Source organism: Cervus canadensis, chromosome 14 (genome assembly GCF_019320065.1).
Source record: "Cervus canadensis isolate Bull #8, Minnesota chromosome 14, ASM1932006v1, whole genome shotgun sequence".
Taxonomy (NCBI): domain Eukaryota; kingdom Metazoa; phylum Chordata; class Mammalia; order Artiodactyla; family Cervidae; genus Cervus; species Cervus canadensis.
In genome coordinates, this window is record NC_057399.1 from 11,416,056 (window position 1) to 11,428,672 (window position 12,617).

General features: G+C 53.8%; 1 protein-coding gene across 1 annotated transcript in view; it reads left to right on the forward strand.

The window, feature by feature from the left end:
* The first annotated feature begins 1,064 nt into the window (after positions 1-1,064).
* Positions 1,065-12,617, forward strand: part of SHB (SH2 domain containing adaptor protein B) — a 132,866-nt gene continuing 121,313 nt past the window's right edge. The window contains exon 1 of the mRNA XM_043486672.1: positions 1,065-2,429. Coding sequence (XP_043342607.1) covers positions 1,719-2,429 — 711 coding nt within the window. The 5' untranslated portion in view covers positions 1,065-1,718. The remainder of the gene's footprint in view (positions 2,430-12,617) is intronic.

A 12,617-nucleotide genomic window follows, 5' to 3' on the forward strand; every position in this document is an offset into this window, starting at 1 on the left:
CTTACACCTTAACGGTATTTCATAGTCTGGGGCTTGATCAGCCAAATTCAAAGGCGCACCGGCTCTAGAGGCAGTTAACTCTTTGGTCTCCGCAGAACATTTGCTCCTCTCAGGAAAAGCCTTCCTGAGCAAACTGTGCTCCTCCCTCGGCCTCAGTTTCCTCATTTTAATAATCAGAGGACGATCTTAAACTGCAAAGTAGAGACAAGTGGAAATGACACAATTTTGGCACCACCAGACCGGGAACTGACATCCAGACCCACCTGGGTGACCTTCTTCCGAGCCTCAGTTTCTCCATCAGTAAAATGAGGGCCCTGGATTAAATGGAGTGTTGCTAGCTCCTACAATTTTAGGCATTAAACATTCCCACAGCTAGCTCTGCCAGGTTGGCACTGATCTGGGTAAAAGCCAAGACTTCCTCAGAGGTGAAAAGGTAAGCAAACAATCCGATCTCCCCTTAGCTTGGCTTTCCAATTGGTGAGGGGCCAGGCCCCTGCAGACAATCCAGGTCGTCCGGATGGCTAAAGCGCTCATTTGCATAAAGAATCCTCGGATGGTCTGGCACCGAGGGTTGAACCGAAGTCTTCGTCCGTTTAAGCAGAGAATTAGACACCCTGTTCCTAAGGGTCTCGTCACGGCATTTCCTCTAAGAGGGTCACGCCGTAGACTAAAAATGCCCCTTGTCCCCTAAAGTGGGGATCCCCGGAGAACACACCGCGCGGGTGCCGGGGTGGGGAAGGTTTGGCCTCTACGCGCTGCAGGTTTAGGCTGGCAATCTCTCGCCCAAGGCGGTGGCGGGCTGCACGCGAGGCGGGGCCGGCTGCGCCGCGGGACCCCGGCGCCCTCAGGCGCGATCAGGGGGCTGGCGCCGATGCGGCCGCAGGAGGTGGCGCGTGCTGAAGGGGAGAGCTGCTGCTGTCCAGAACCCGGGCGCTAGAGGGCGGGGCCAGGGCCGAGGTCTGGCTGCAGGGCGCGTGGGGGTGGGCGGGGCGGGGTCTGAGAGGGCGGGCTGGGGGCGGGGCGCGCGCGGGCCCGGGGAGGGCGGGGCCGCGGGGCGGGGCGGGCTCTGGCGGCCCGAGTGTCACACGCGCGGCGGTTCGGGAGGCGGCGACAGCGGCAGCGGCAGGCGCCGCCGGGACGGGCACGGGCGCGCGGGCTCGGGCGGGCGCCGGCTGCCTCCCTCCCTCCATCGCTCGCTCGCTCTCCGGCCCGACTGCTCGCCGGCCGGGGGCCGAGCTCGCTCCAGCGCTCTCAGGAAGGAAGAAGTCGGGGCGGCGGGGGGCCGAGGACGCCGACAAGTTCCAGCAGCAGCCGCGGATCCCGGCCGAGGCGGAGGCTGCGGTTCCGACGGGACAGGAGCGCGCTCCGTGGCAGAGCGCACGGCCAGAGCGTCTGAGGAGCGGGGGGCGCCCGGGCCTTTCGCTATCCGTGGGGCCGCGGCGGGGATCCCATGAGACGCGCCCGCAAGGGGCAGGAGATCCAAAGCCCGGGCGGCGCGCGGCGGAGGCGGAGGGCGGTGCTGCAGCTGCCGGAGGCCGGGAGCGGCCGGCAGGAGGCAGCGGAGAGAACTTGAACTTGGCGTCGGGAGCGGGCGCCCCGGACGCCCCTCGCCGGGGCCGGGGCCGGGGCGCCGAGGGACCTGGGCGGCATCGCTGCCCCCCGAATGGCCGCGGCGGCGGACCCGGCTCCCGCGCCGCGGCCCTAGGCGGCCTCTCGCCATGGCCAAGTGGCTGAACAAGTACTTCAGCTTGGGCAACAGCAAGACCAAGAGTCCCCCGCAGCCGCCGCGGCCCGACTACCGCGAGCAGCGGCGCCGAGGCGAGCGGCCCTCGCAGCCCCCCCAGGCCGTGCCGCAGGCCCCCGCGGCTGCCTCCGCGTCCTGCGGTACCGCCGCCGCCTCCTGCTTCTCGGCCTCGTCGGGGTCGCTGCCCGACGACAGCGGCAGCACGAGCGACCTCATCCGCGCCTACCGCGCACAGAAGGAGCGCGACTTTGAGGACCCCTACAACGGGCCCGGCTCGTCGCTGCGCAAACTGCGCGCCATGTGCCGCCTGGACTACTGCGGCGGCGGGGAGCCGGGTGGGAGCCAGCGCGCCTTTTCCGCCTCGTCCGCGTCGGGCGCCGCGGGCTGCTGCTGTGCCTCCTCCGGCGCGGGCGCCGCCGCGTCCTCGTCCTCGTCCTCTGGCTCCCCGCACCTCTACCGCAGCAGCAGCGAGCGGCGGCCTGCCACCCCGGCCGAAGTGCGCTACATCTCCCCGAAGCATCGCCTCATTAAGGTGGAGAGCGCCGCGGGCTGTGCCGGCGACCCCCCAGGGGCCGCCTGCTCCGGCGGCCGGACCTGGAGCCCGACGGCCTGCGGCGGCAAGAAACTACTCAACAAGTGTGGCGCCTCGGCCGCGGAGGAGAGCGGCGCCGGCAAGAAGGACAAGGTAAGACGCCCTTGGCCTCACTCGAGGTTCCAGAGCCACTGTGCGCACGGGGAAACTGAGGCACCGCTCTAGTTTCGAGTTCCTACATCCTCTTCGGGCTAGGACTCGAGGTCAGGCCTTCCACGATGCTACCAAATTCTGCTTCCTTGCACGCACTTTGCCCCCGATCATTGGCCTGACACAGTCTCTTAACGCTGCTGCTTCCCAAAGGTCCTCAGTCTGAACCCACAGCCAGGTGCCCTCTTTGGAAATATCCTGACCAGAGAGCTCTCTGCCCAGCCTGGTCCAAAAGACAGCCAACCAGCCCCTCGAGGAGGAAAGTCAGAGAGTCAGAGCCCTTACGTATTAAAGTGTTAGTGGGTCAGTCATGTCTGACTCTTTGCGACCCCATGCACTGTAGCCCTCCAGACTCCTCCGTCCATGGGATTTTCCAGGCAAGAATACTGGAGTGGGTTGCCATTTCCTTCTCCACGTATTTAGAAGAGTGTTTATTCTTGTCTGCCCCCGTTCCTCCCGCCCCTGACTTTATAGATGGGAACTGAGGTCTAGAGCTGGGAAGGGACCCGCCGGATATTACACATTTTCGATGGCAGATCCAGACCGGCTGTCTCTGAACGGATATATGTAAATCCCTCTAAATGCCCTGCCCTGCCCTGCCCTGCCCCCCCCCCGCCAGCTCCAGGTTTCCAAATGGGGCAGCCTTTTGTACTGGAGCTGTACCGAGAAACACGACCCCTACCCCCCAACCCCCACGCGTGCTTTTCCGGTTGAAGTGCACTGGTCTACAAGAGCGCTCCACTTCGACCTGTCAGTTCCTCCAGCCCGGCTGGAGGAAGAGGGGTCCGCCTATCGGGCCAGCTGGAAGGAGACCACCCCTCCCATCCTCATCTTCCTTCCTGACCTTACCCTTTACAGCCCCAAGGATGAGGGGGACGATTTTGTACATTCTCCTCCCTAACAGATCAGACTATCTTGATCCCCCGGACCTTTGGAGCAGTCTGGTTAATTACAGCCAGACTGGGCCCTCTCTTCCCCCTTCACACTCCTGTGACACTCTCCTTTCCCCCGTAAAATAATACTTGTTCTGTCTGCCTCTGGTGGAAGGCAGTGCTTTCGTTCCATCTGAGGCCCAGTGCCCTGCGATGGCTATGAGACTGCTGTCCCTCTTGTTCTCCCACCGCCCTGCTTTCTCCCAAAGGTAAACTTTTCACCCAGATGTGGGCTGGGGGAAACTGATAGAGTCTGAATTTCTTTTAGGACTGGATGTCCAGACAGGAGGGAGACAGGCCCCTACCTGCCAGCTGGGAAGGGAAGGGAAGGGAAGGAAGGGAACTTTTCCTTTTCCAGGCAGGAGAAGTAAGCCGGTGCCCCTCCTGACTTTTTCTGCCTGACTTCCTCTCCCCAGGGTCCCAGGTCCCCCTAGCATACCTCTGCTTCTCGCTGGGTCTGTTGAAGGCAGCATGGGTAACCTATGGATTCCACTTCCCTCTGGAGCCAGTTTGGGGCCGCGTCTGCATGGACTCTGGGCTTTCTCAGCTCTTGGGGTGCCACACCTAAATGACAAGGGCTAGGATCCGGTTGGCCACCTTCGCGCTGCCTTGGGGGCAGAGGAGGTTTCTCTGGGAGCCCCCAGGATTCTGGGTTTGTGGTCCATCTGTAAGGGAAACAACAGAGAGGCTCCCTGCTGTCTTATGTGTGGCCCAGGCTTGGCTAGGTGCTCATCTGGGAGAACCTGGAGTCCCTGGAAATGGAAGGATGGCCTAGCCTAGCTCTCTGGAGAGATCCCGCCATTCCCCTGTTATTCCATGACCACCTCCCCGGTGGGCAAATCTCCTTTCTCCCCCGCTGCTTGTGGTTCTGCCTACTCACTAGGATCTTCCTTTATGGTTTTCAAAACTTTAGTAAATGTTTTTTCCTAACTCTAAATAAGACTACTTCAAATACCGAGGAATACGAAGTTTAATGGCTGGAGTGTTAAGTGTGTTGGAAACTTGGCTTTGTTCTACCAGATGTCTCTTACGGTTCTTCCTTGCTCCCCTCCGCTGGGCCCTGGAGCAGGGGCCAGTGACTCCTGTGGTCCAAGCTGCGGTGTACATGATGAGTGCTGCGATGGCAGGGCTTAATGGGAGGTGGCCAGGGAGGACCACTCTTATGGTTGGTTGCAGAAGAGAACCTGGTGCTCTAGGGGATTGTAGGTAAAGGCCTTGTGGCAGGAATTGAGAGGTTAGAGTTGGCCAGGACCCCAGAGGGGCAGGAGGTCCCGGGTCGGGGAGAAACTTGTAACTTAAGCAGTGAGGGGTTTCAGCTCTTGAATGGTATGAGCAGATATGGTTTCTTTAAAAAAGATCTCTCTGGAGTGCACTTTACCTACTAGACTGTGACTTTGAGCCCTTTGATCTTTTAAGAGGTTGTTGCCATCTTCAGAGTCAGAGGGATTGCAACTGCCAGATGTTCTTTCTAGCTAGTAGGAGGAGGAACCGGGGAGGGTCATCCTATGCAGTGGTTCTCAAACCAGCACCTGGAGGACTGGTTAAAACACATGGGGCCTGAGAAGGTGTATTTCTAACAAATTCTCAGGTGATCTTTCGCAGCTGATCCTGGGACCACACCAGTGCAACAGTGGCTTCTTAACCCTCCCTCTGGGTCTTCTGGTTGGAGCTGCTTTGGGATGCAGAGTCTCCCGGTGCCCCCCGGTGCCCTCTTCATCTCTGCCCTCTGTGGGGCTGCCATCTAGCCCGGGGCCCATACCCACCCTGCATTCCTGGTCAAGCAGCCAGGCGGTAGCCTGGTTTTCACATTATTTGCAGCCAGACAGCTTTGGGAAGCCAGGGACACTGCAGGTCCAGCCCTGAACACGCTAGATCCGCCCTCTGCCCCTCACCCACAGATCCAGGAAAACCTACTTCTAGCCCACTTAATCTCTGGCCCAGCTTCCTCTTATCAGCTGTTAGGGAATAGAACAAGTACCCGTAGGGCTGTTGGATGCCCCAGCTGTGTCGGAACCTGTGTTTTAATGTCGGCCTATGTTGAGAGTTACTGTGGCATGGGGCTAGGAGCTGTGGGTCCACAAATCCTCCTTTCAGGGCCTCCATTGCCACCCCCACCCACCTTTATCTTGGGGGCCCTTCTGCCCCCTCAGTACTGAGCCCCCTTCTGACACATACTTAGGCATCCTCCTGTTCTCCTCGGTGAATCCCAGGGCACACACACCCCTGGCTACATATACCCTGCTACCAGCCAGTCTCCAGTTTGGGGTAGTTTCCCTTTTAGAATCACGTTTTCAATTTAACCAACTTTTACCCAGCACATATTTTGCACTCAGAGATCTCTCAGTACAAGGACAAGCTAGGAGGAAGAGAATAAAGGCTGCAAAAAGACTTGGCAGTAATTTTTGGCCTAAGCCTCCGAAGGCTGCTGACACCCGTCACCTTTTCATCGTTTGTTTCCCAGTGTTTTTGTCTTGGGTAATTTAGTGAGATCTTCACCTAGGAGGCAGCTGTGAGTTGGATCTAGGGATGGATGTGTAATTTCAGTGCCAGGAAAGGCTGACTGGAGCCTGTGGGAGCCCTTAGGTATATGTGCTGTGTGCATGCATGTATGTCTGTGTGTTGGCCTGTGCATGTGTGTATATAAAACCTTAATGTGGAGAGTGTTTTTGGAAACCAAAGCTTTCTTGCAGTGGGCCTCACTTGGGCAATGAGAGATGACAGTGTGAGAAAGGTGGGGGCCTGAGTTTGGACCCCACAGGGAAAGCCTGGAAGACTGTTGAATCAGGAAAAGGATAGACTCAGAGCCATGGTTGAGGAGCATCCCAGGCTATAAGCTGCTGCAATCTGGGGTCGATGGGTTTGGAGTTGGGAGGCAATTACAATATAGTCCCAGTGAGAGACAGTGAGGGCCTGAGCTCCTGGGAAGAAAATATGAAACTTTAGTAGGTGGAAATAGTCCCCCAGGTTGTCTTTATAAAAAAAAATAATGATGACAAACAGGCCAGTAACTTGGTAGGTCTCCTTATGTGCAGCCAGACAAATCTTATCCACTTATGTTTTCTGCTGAAGTCTTGTTTCTTTTGTCATAATTAAGTAAATGTTTCCACTGCAGCTGAGAAAGTCGAGATGCACCATGACATCAGTTTCCCAAGTTTAAATACAGGCTGATGTGTACCAATACTTTGTATTTTGTCAGCATCCACAGAGTTGAGTTAAATAACATGCTTCCAAATAAATAAATAATATCATGTTCAACTTAAAAAAAAACTCAGCAAACAGTTTCTGAGCAGCATGCGAGGCAGGGGGAACCTCAGAGAGAATAAGTGGTGGAGAGCGTTTCCGAGAGGGAAGCTTCTCAATGTGCAGTTGAAATGAGCTTTTTAAGATCTAGTCTGGGAGACAGTCGGGTAATGAGACAGTGTCACAACACGAGGCATGTCAGGACAGAAGTGTGTGCAGAGGCCTGAGAGGAATTCACAACTCTTGTCTCTGAATTCAAGGAGGGCTTTCACGAGGTGGTGGCATTTGAGCTTCTCCAGGTAGAAGCTGGTGCCAAGAGAATGGATGGAGGCTCTGAAAGGTGGGTGTGGTGGGGGAATTGTAGAGAGAGGTCGGCCGCAAAAGGAAGAGAATGTCTCGTGTATCTTTTGGAGGAGTTGGGAATTGGGGTCTTTGTGTCCTTTTCACATCAAATCGGTGATGTGTACCTTGATTGAAGCCAGGGTGAAGCATGAGCTGAGAGTCATTTTCCATTTGGTTAATAGCCACATTCTCCAGTTCTTAGAAAGTAATTGATTGAAAAAGTAAGGACCAAGCTTGGTAGCTGTGGTTTGGCTTGGAACACTTTGAAGTCCTGTCCCTTGAAAGTAGTGTGAGAGAAATGCTGCCTATCAGATCCAGTTTTTCCCATTGATTCCTCAGAAAAGAAATATATTCTCCAGGCTTCAGACTGACCACTTAATTGATCATTTAATCTTCACAGTCACTCTAGAAGGGGTTTAGGTACTGTATCTGTTAGCTATCGCTGCATCACAAGTTACTCCAAAGTTGGTGGTTGTAAGCCAGAGGTTAGCAAAAGAATCAATCAGTTAGTGAGTAATTTTAGCTTGTAGGCCAGACAGCCCCCATCACAACTATTCAACTCTGCCATTGTAGCTTGAAAGCATACAGACAGTATATAAATTAAAGAGTATAGCTGTGTTCCAATAAAACTTTATTTACAAAAATAGGCAGCTGGCCTGTGGTCTGCAGTTTCCAACCCCTGATTTAAATGGTAAGTCTTTATTATTATCCATGAACCCACAAGTCAACTGAGTAGTTTTTCTGGCCTCAGTTGGCTCACCCAGGCATCTATGGTCAGTGTGGAGCGGGTCTGCAGCCCTGCCAGTCCTCACCGGGCTGCCTTACGTGTTTGGTTTAGGATGGCCTTGGCTGCCTCAGTTCGGCTCTGTTCCACATGGTCTCTCATCTTCCAGCAAGTTAGCCTTGTTCACATGATGGTGGCAGGGTTCCAAGAAATTACAGAAGCCCATACAGTTTCTTGAAGTTAGAAACTGGCCTGCTGTTCCTTCTGCTGCATTCTGTTGACCAAAGCAAGTTATAAGGCCAGCCAGTATTCAGAGAGAGAGAGGGGAAGCTGTGAAGTCCTGTGGCAGAGGGTAGGGATACAGGCAGGCCATTAATCAGGGAGTTTAGTGCTATTCCTCTACCCTGGGCACTATTGCCCCATTTCACAGATAAAGAAACTGAGGCTTAGAGGTATTGATTTGCTTAATGTCACAAAACTACCAAGTGACGGGCCAGGATTACACCTTCAGTCTGAGTTACAAGCCTGTATGCTTTTTATCAACTTGTTTAACTCCTTTCAGTGATTTAGATAGAGATAGTAAAGCTCTGATATTTGCTGAAATGTGCATTGTACATCTCCTCCTCCCGTTAATGTTCCTCTTCTTATACCACCCCGTCCCAATTCCCATCTCTTTCAGTCTGGGCTTTGGTGGTCCCCAAAGAGGCCCCCAAGCCAGCTTTTCTCTCCCCTTCCCTCATCTCACTCTGAGTTCCCTAAATGAGATGTTAATGCAGCACCCGAGTTATTTCATAGAGAAATTCCATGCACAGAGTTGGCACTTCCCAAGGGACAGCTGCACAAAACGTGTCTTGTAACTGTCATGTCTTCTCATTGAAGGATTGGCGACCCTGCATGTGCACTCTTTTATGGGAAAAAAAACCCCCAAAACCCCAGTACCCTGGCCCTTGTCAACAAGGAACCTGAGTGTTCTTGAGGGAGATCAGATGACTGTCTTCTAATCTGACCACCTTGGAACATAACTGATTTCCCCAGACTTGACCCCCAAGCCTTGACCTCGTCCTCTCCCCAGCCCCAAAGCGTTTCTGACCCATAAAGTAGGGGTTAAAAGGCAAACTTGAAAAGGTGGTGCGTTCCTCTGGTCATTTAAGCAAAGCTGAACATGCCTGTGGTCAGACGCTCCCTTGAGCAGTTTCACTTGGGGTTGACTTTCTCCTCTTGTGATGGGAGAGCCAAGTGGCAGTGGCCTGTGGCGAAGGGAGAGGTCAGGCGGCACCCTAGAAAATAAATTGGGATCTGTGGCTTTGAAGCAGAAAGCTGGGTTGCCGGCTGGCTGATGGTGGCATCTCCGCCCACTTTCGGAGGGGGAGGGTGCTGTTCCTGCGGGATGGAGGCAGGCTGCTGGTGCTGTCTGCCACCCTGCCTGCCTTATACCTTGCTTGGCTTGTGGTGACTGGGAGATTGCCACATGCAGGCCACTGTCAGGAGCTGTGTGGATAAAAGGGAAGAGCCAGGGGACGGGTCATGCCTGCCCATAAGGAGCTTATCTTCTGGTGAGGACACAGGGACCACACAGTTCTGTGTGGCGGAGTTTGTCTGTAAACAGAGTGGTGTGGGTGAGCTGGGAGCCATCCTGGCACAGAAGCCGTCCTGAGCAGAGCCTTGACTCCATGGAACTAAGTAGAAGCAGGGTCAGGAGGAGGTTCATTTCAACTGAGAGAAGCAGGGAAGGCGTCTCGGAGGACGAGGCAGTTGACCCAAGGAAGAGTAGTCATTCGGGTTGAAGGAGCTTTCCGCAGGAGCAGAATTAGTCATACTGCTCCCCAAAGTCGAGCGGATGCTATTGTCATTCCCCTTTTACATATGAGAGAGCTGAGGCAGAGAGGTTAAGTAACTTATCTAAGGTCACCTTGCCATTAAAGGCAGAGGTGAGACCTGAAACTGGATTTAGGGTCTTTGAACCACTGTACCATACCACCTCAGGCTGCACAATCTCATGCCTTGATTTTCTCTGCCTTATTTGTGGCTAGACTTAAACTCTTATAAAAATCTCCTCTGTTAGCATTGTAGGACCTACAGATTCCTACATTTGCGTAAGTATTCCAAAGCTTAAAAGAAACTTTCACACCCATAATTAACTTAACTGTCAGAGTCACTCTGAGGAAAGTGCTGTAACCCCCATTTTACAGATGGAAATATTGAGGGTCCCAGAAGGAATGGAGCGTGCCCTGCCGCACAGCAGGTGCTAGCCAACACAGCGGCCAGGCTGCTGACCTTGTGTTCTGAGTCTAATGCCCTTTGTGCCGGGGTGATGTGGAGATGGTTTGGCCAAAGCTCTAGTCCACAGGAAGGGTGACAGCCTGATTGATTTCCGGTTCTTTCTGTGTTTTGATTCTGAAACAAGTTACTGAGACCATTAAGGAACAGCGACAGAGGACCTTGCTTCCACAATGGAATTTTCCTTCTCTTCCTGTTTGGTATTTTCCAGTAATATTTCTATTAATGTTTCACTTTCGGAGGCACTGGCTTCCTGAGAGTTTGCGCTTTCTCAACTGATGAGCTAGGAAGAATTGAATTTTCCTCTAAATCATTCAGTTCCTTTCCATTTTCTCCAAGCGGAACTCTCTCTGGATTTCCCATTATGCTGTAGAGGAAGGATCTTGGAGGTGGGTTCAAGGGATGGGGAGAGAATCAGTCAGAGCCCTAGGGAATGACTCAGGCCGAGTTTTCCAAGCAAAACTTTAGAGTAATGGTCAGAAAGGGGTTTCCCGAGGCCAGTGAGTGGAAAAATGATTTGATAGGTGGGTGGGTTGGCAGGGAGATGGGTACTTCTGGTGCACTGCTGGGCCTTCACTTACAGGCTGGACTCCAAGTCCTCAGCTGGGCCATGAGAGCCCATACCAAGTCCTTTCTCTTCATTCATTCAACAGACATTGTTGAGAGTAGGCTACGTGCTGGGTATTGTTCTGTTTAGATGCTGGGGCTACAGTGTGGACAAAACATAAACGTTCATGCTCCCCTGAGTTTGCCCTCTCAGGAGAGGATTCAAGCAAATATAGCATGTTGGGTGGAGTGTAGAGAAGAGTAAAACTGGGGTGGGCCTGAGTTTGAGGTGGAGAACTGCTTCAGATGGCCGCCCAGAGGGCTTTGCTAAAGGGTGTGATGGTGTGATTCACACGGCCCACAGAGAGAAGTACATTCCAGGCAGAGTGAACAGTCAGGGCACAAGTCCAAGGCAGGAGCATGCCTGGCTGCTTCAGGGAGATCAGCGTGACTGAGCGCAGCAGGTGGGGAGGAAGTGGGGAGACGAGAGGTCTGAGATGAGTTGGGATGGGGAGGCTGAGAGCTTTGGGCCTTTGGGAGGTGCTGAAAGGGTTTCTCGCTTTAACTCTGAGTGAGATGGGAAGTCAGTGGAGGCTCTAAACAGAGCAATGACGTGATCTGGCTTTTGGAGTTCAAAAGGATCACTCTGGCTGCCGAGTGGAGAACAGACGGGAGGGGACCAGCTGGGGGGCCAACTAAGACGACCTTCAGCCACAGGAACTGGGGCGCTGGTGGTAGGTGATGAGAGGAGACCGGATTCGGGACGCGTCCTAACGGGTTTCCTGCCAGAGGAGGTGTGAGTCGTGATGGGGGAGGAGAGTCGCCCATGACTCCAGGTTTTAACTTGAGCATTCAGGAGGATGAATTGCCATTAGCCAGGACGAATAGGACCCCGGCAGTGCAGTCACAGTCCAGCCAGTAGAGCTGATCCAGCAAGTGAGTCCGGGATTAAGAGCCATACATGCTCTGAAGCATGGTAGCCTCTGTCAGGGGCTGGGAAGAACCACGAGGAAGAGGAAGTCATCTGCGAGCTGGGTGCAGAGGACGGTGCACGTGGGGCATCCCAGACAGAAGGGGTCCCGTCTGCAGTGACTGAGATGGGGAAGGGAGCCCTGCTGGATTCAAGCAAGTGTGGCCAGAGCCTCCAGATTGCCTAGTGGAATTGCTCGTGATAAAGGAAGGAGGCAGGGGCTTGGGTGTGAAGGGCCACCTGCCACTGGTTGAAAATTGCCCCAATTCTCTAAACTGGGAGGCCACCTGCTGTGTTGTCTGCCTGAGCTCGGCGCTAGGGCAGGATGAATATGAGGCTGGAGCTTGCCTGTTTTGCTCAGCAGAACATTTCGATGCGGGGCATTTGTGATTGTTGGGAAAGTTCTTTCTTGTCTGGGGCTCACCAGACGTGGGCTATGGGGGAGAGGCAAACAGAAGTAGGAGGAATGGAACTTTCCTGGCTTCTCCGGGCCATGGCTACATTCTAAAAATGAAAATGTCCCAGAAGTTCTTCAGAGTGAAGCTTCTCTGCTTTTTGCTCTGACGTGCACTCTCAGAAAGCCAGACAGCCTTGTAATCCCCCCGGTGCATTCCAAAGCCGTGCATGTGCTCTGGGGCCTGCGTGGCATTCTCAGAGTGATGCAGCCCTTACCTGCCCTCCTGTGGGGAGCAGATGCCAGTTGCCTGTGTTCTGGGTAAGCTTGGATTTTTTTTTTAATAAATTTCAGTGGCTCAGCAGTAAAGAACCCGCCTCATTGCAGGAGAACATGGGTTCAATCACCAGGTTGGGACGATCCCCTGGAGAAGGAAATGGCAGCCCACTCCAGTATTCTTGCCTGGGAAATCCCGTGGATAGAGGAGTCTGGGGTCGCAAGAGTCGGACATGACTTAGTGACTAAACCACCACCAATGTTAACTCTTTTAAATCTGTGTTAACTCTTTTCTTCCCCCTTCAACAAAACTAAGACAAGGTTTGGTATAGAAAATGCAGATAAGCAAAACCAAAATAGAAACCAACTTCAGTTCTACAATTCAAAGAAACAGCTTTAACGTTTCACTGTTTTTCCACTTAGCCTTTTT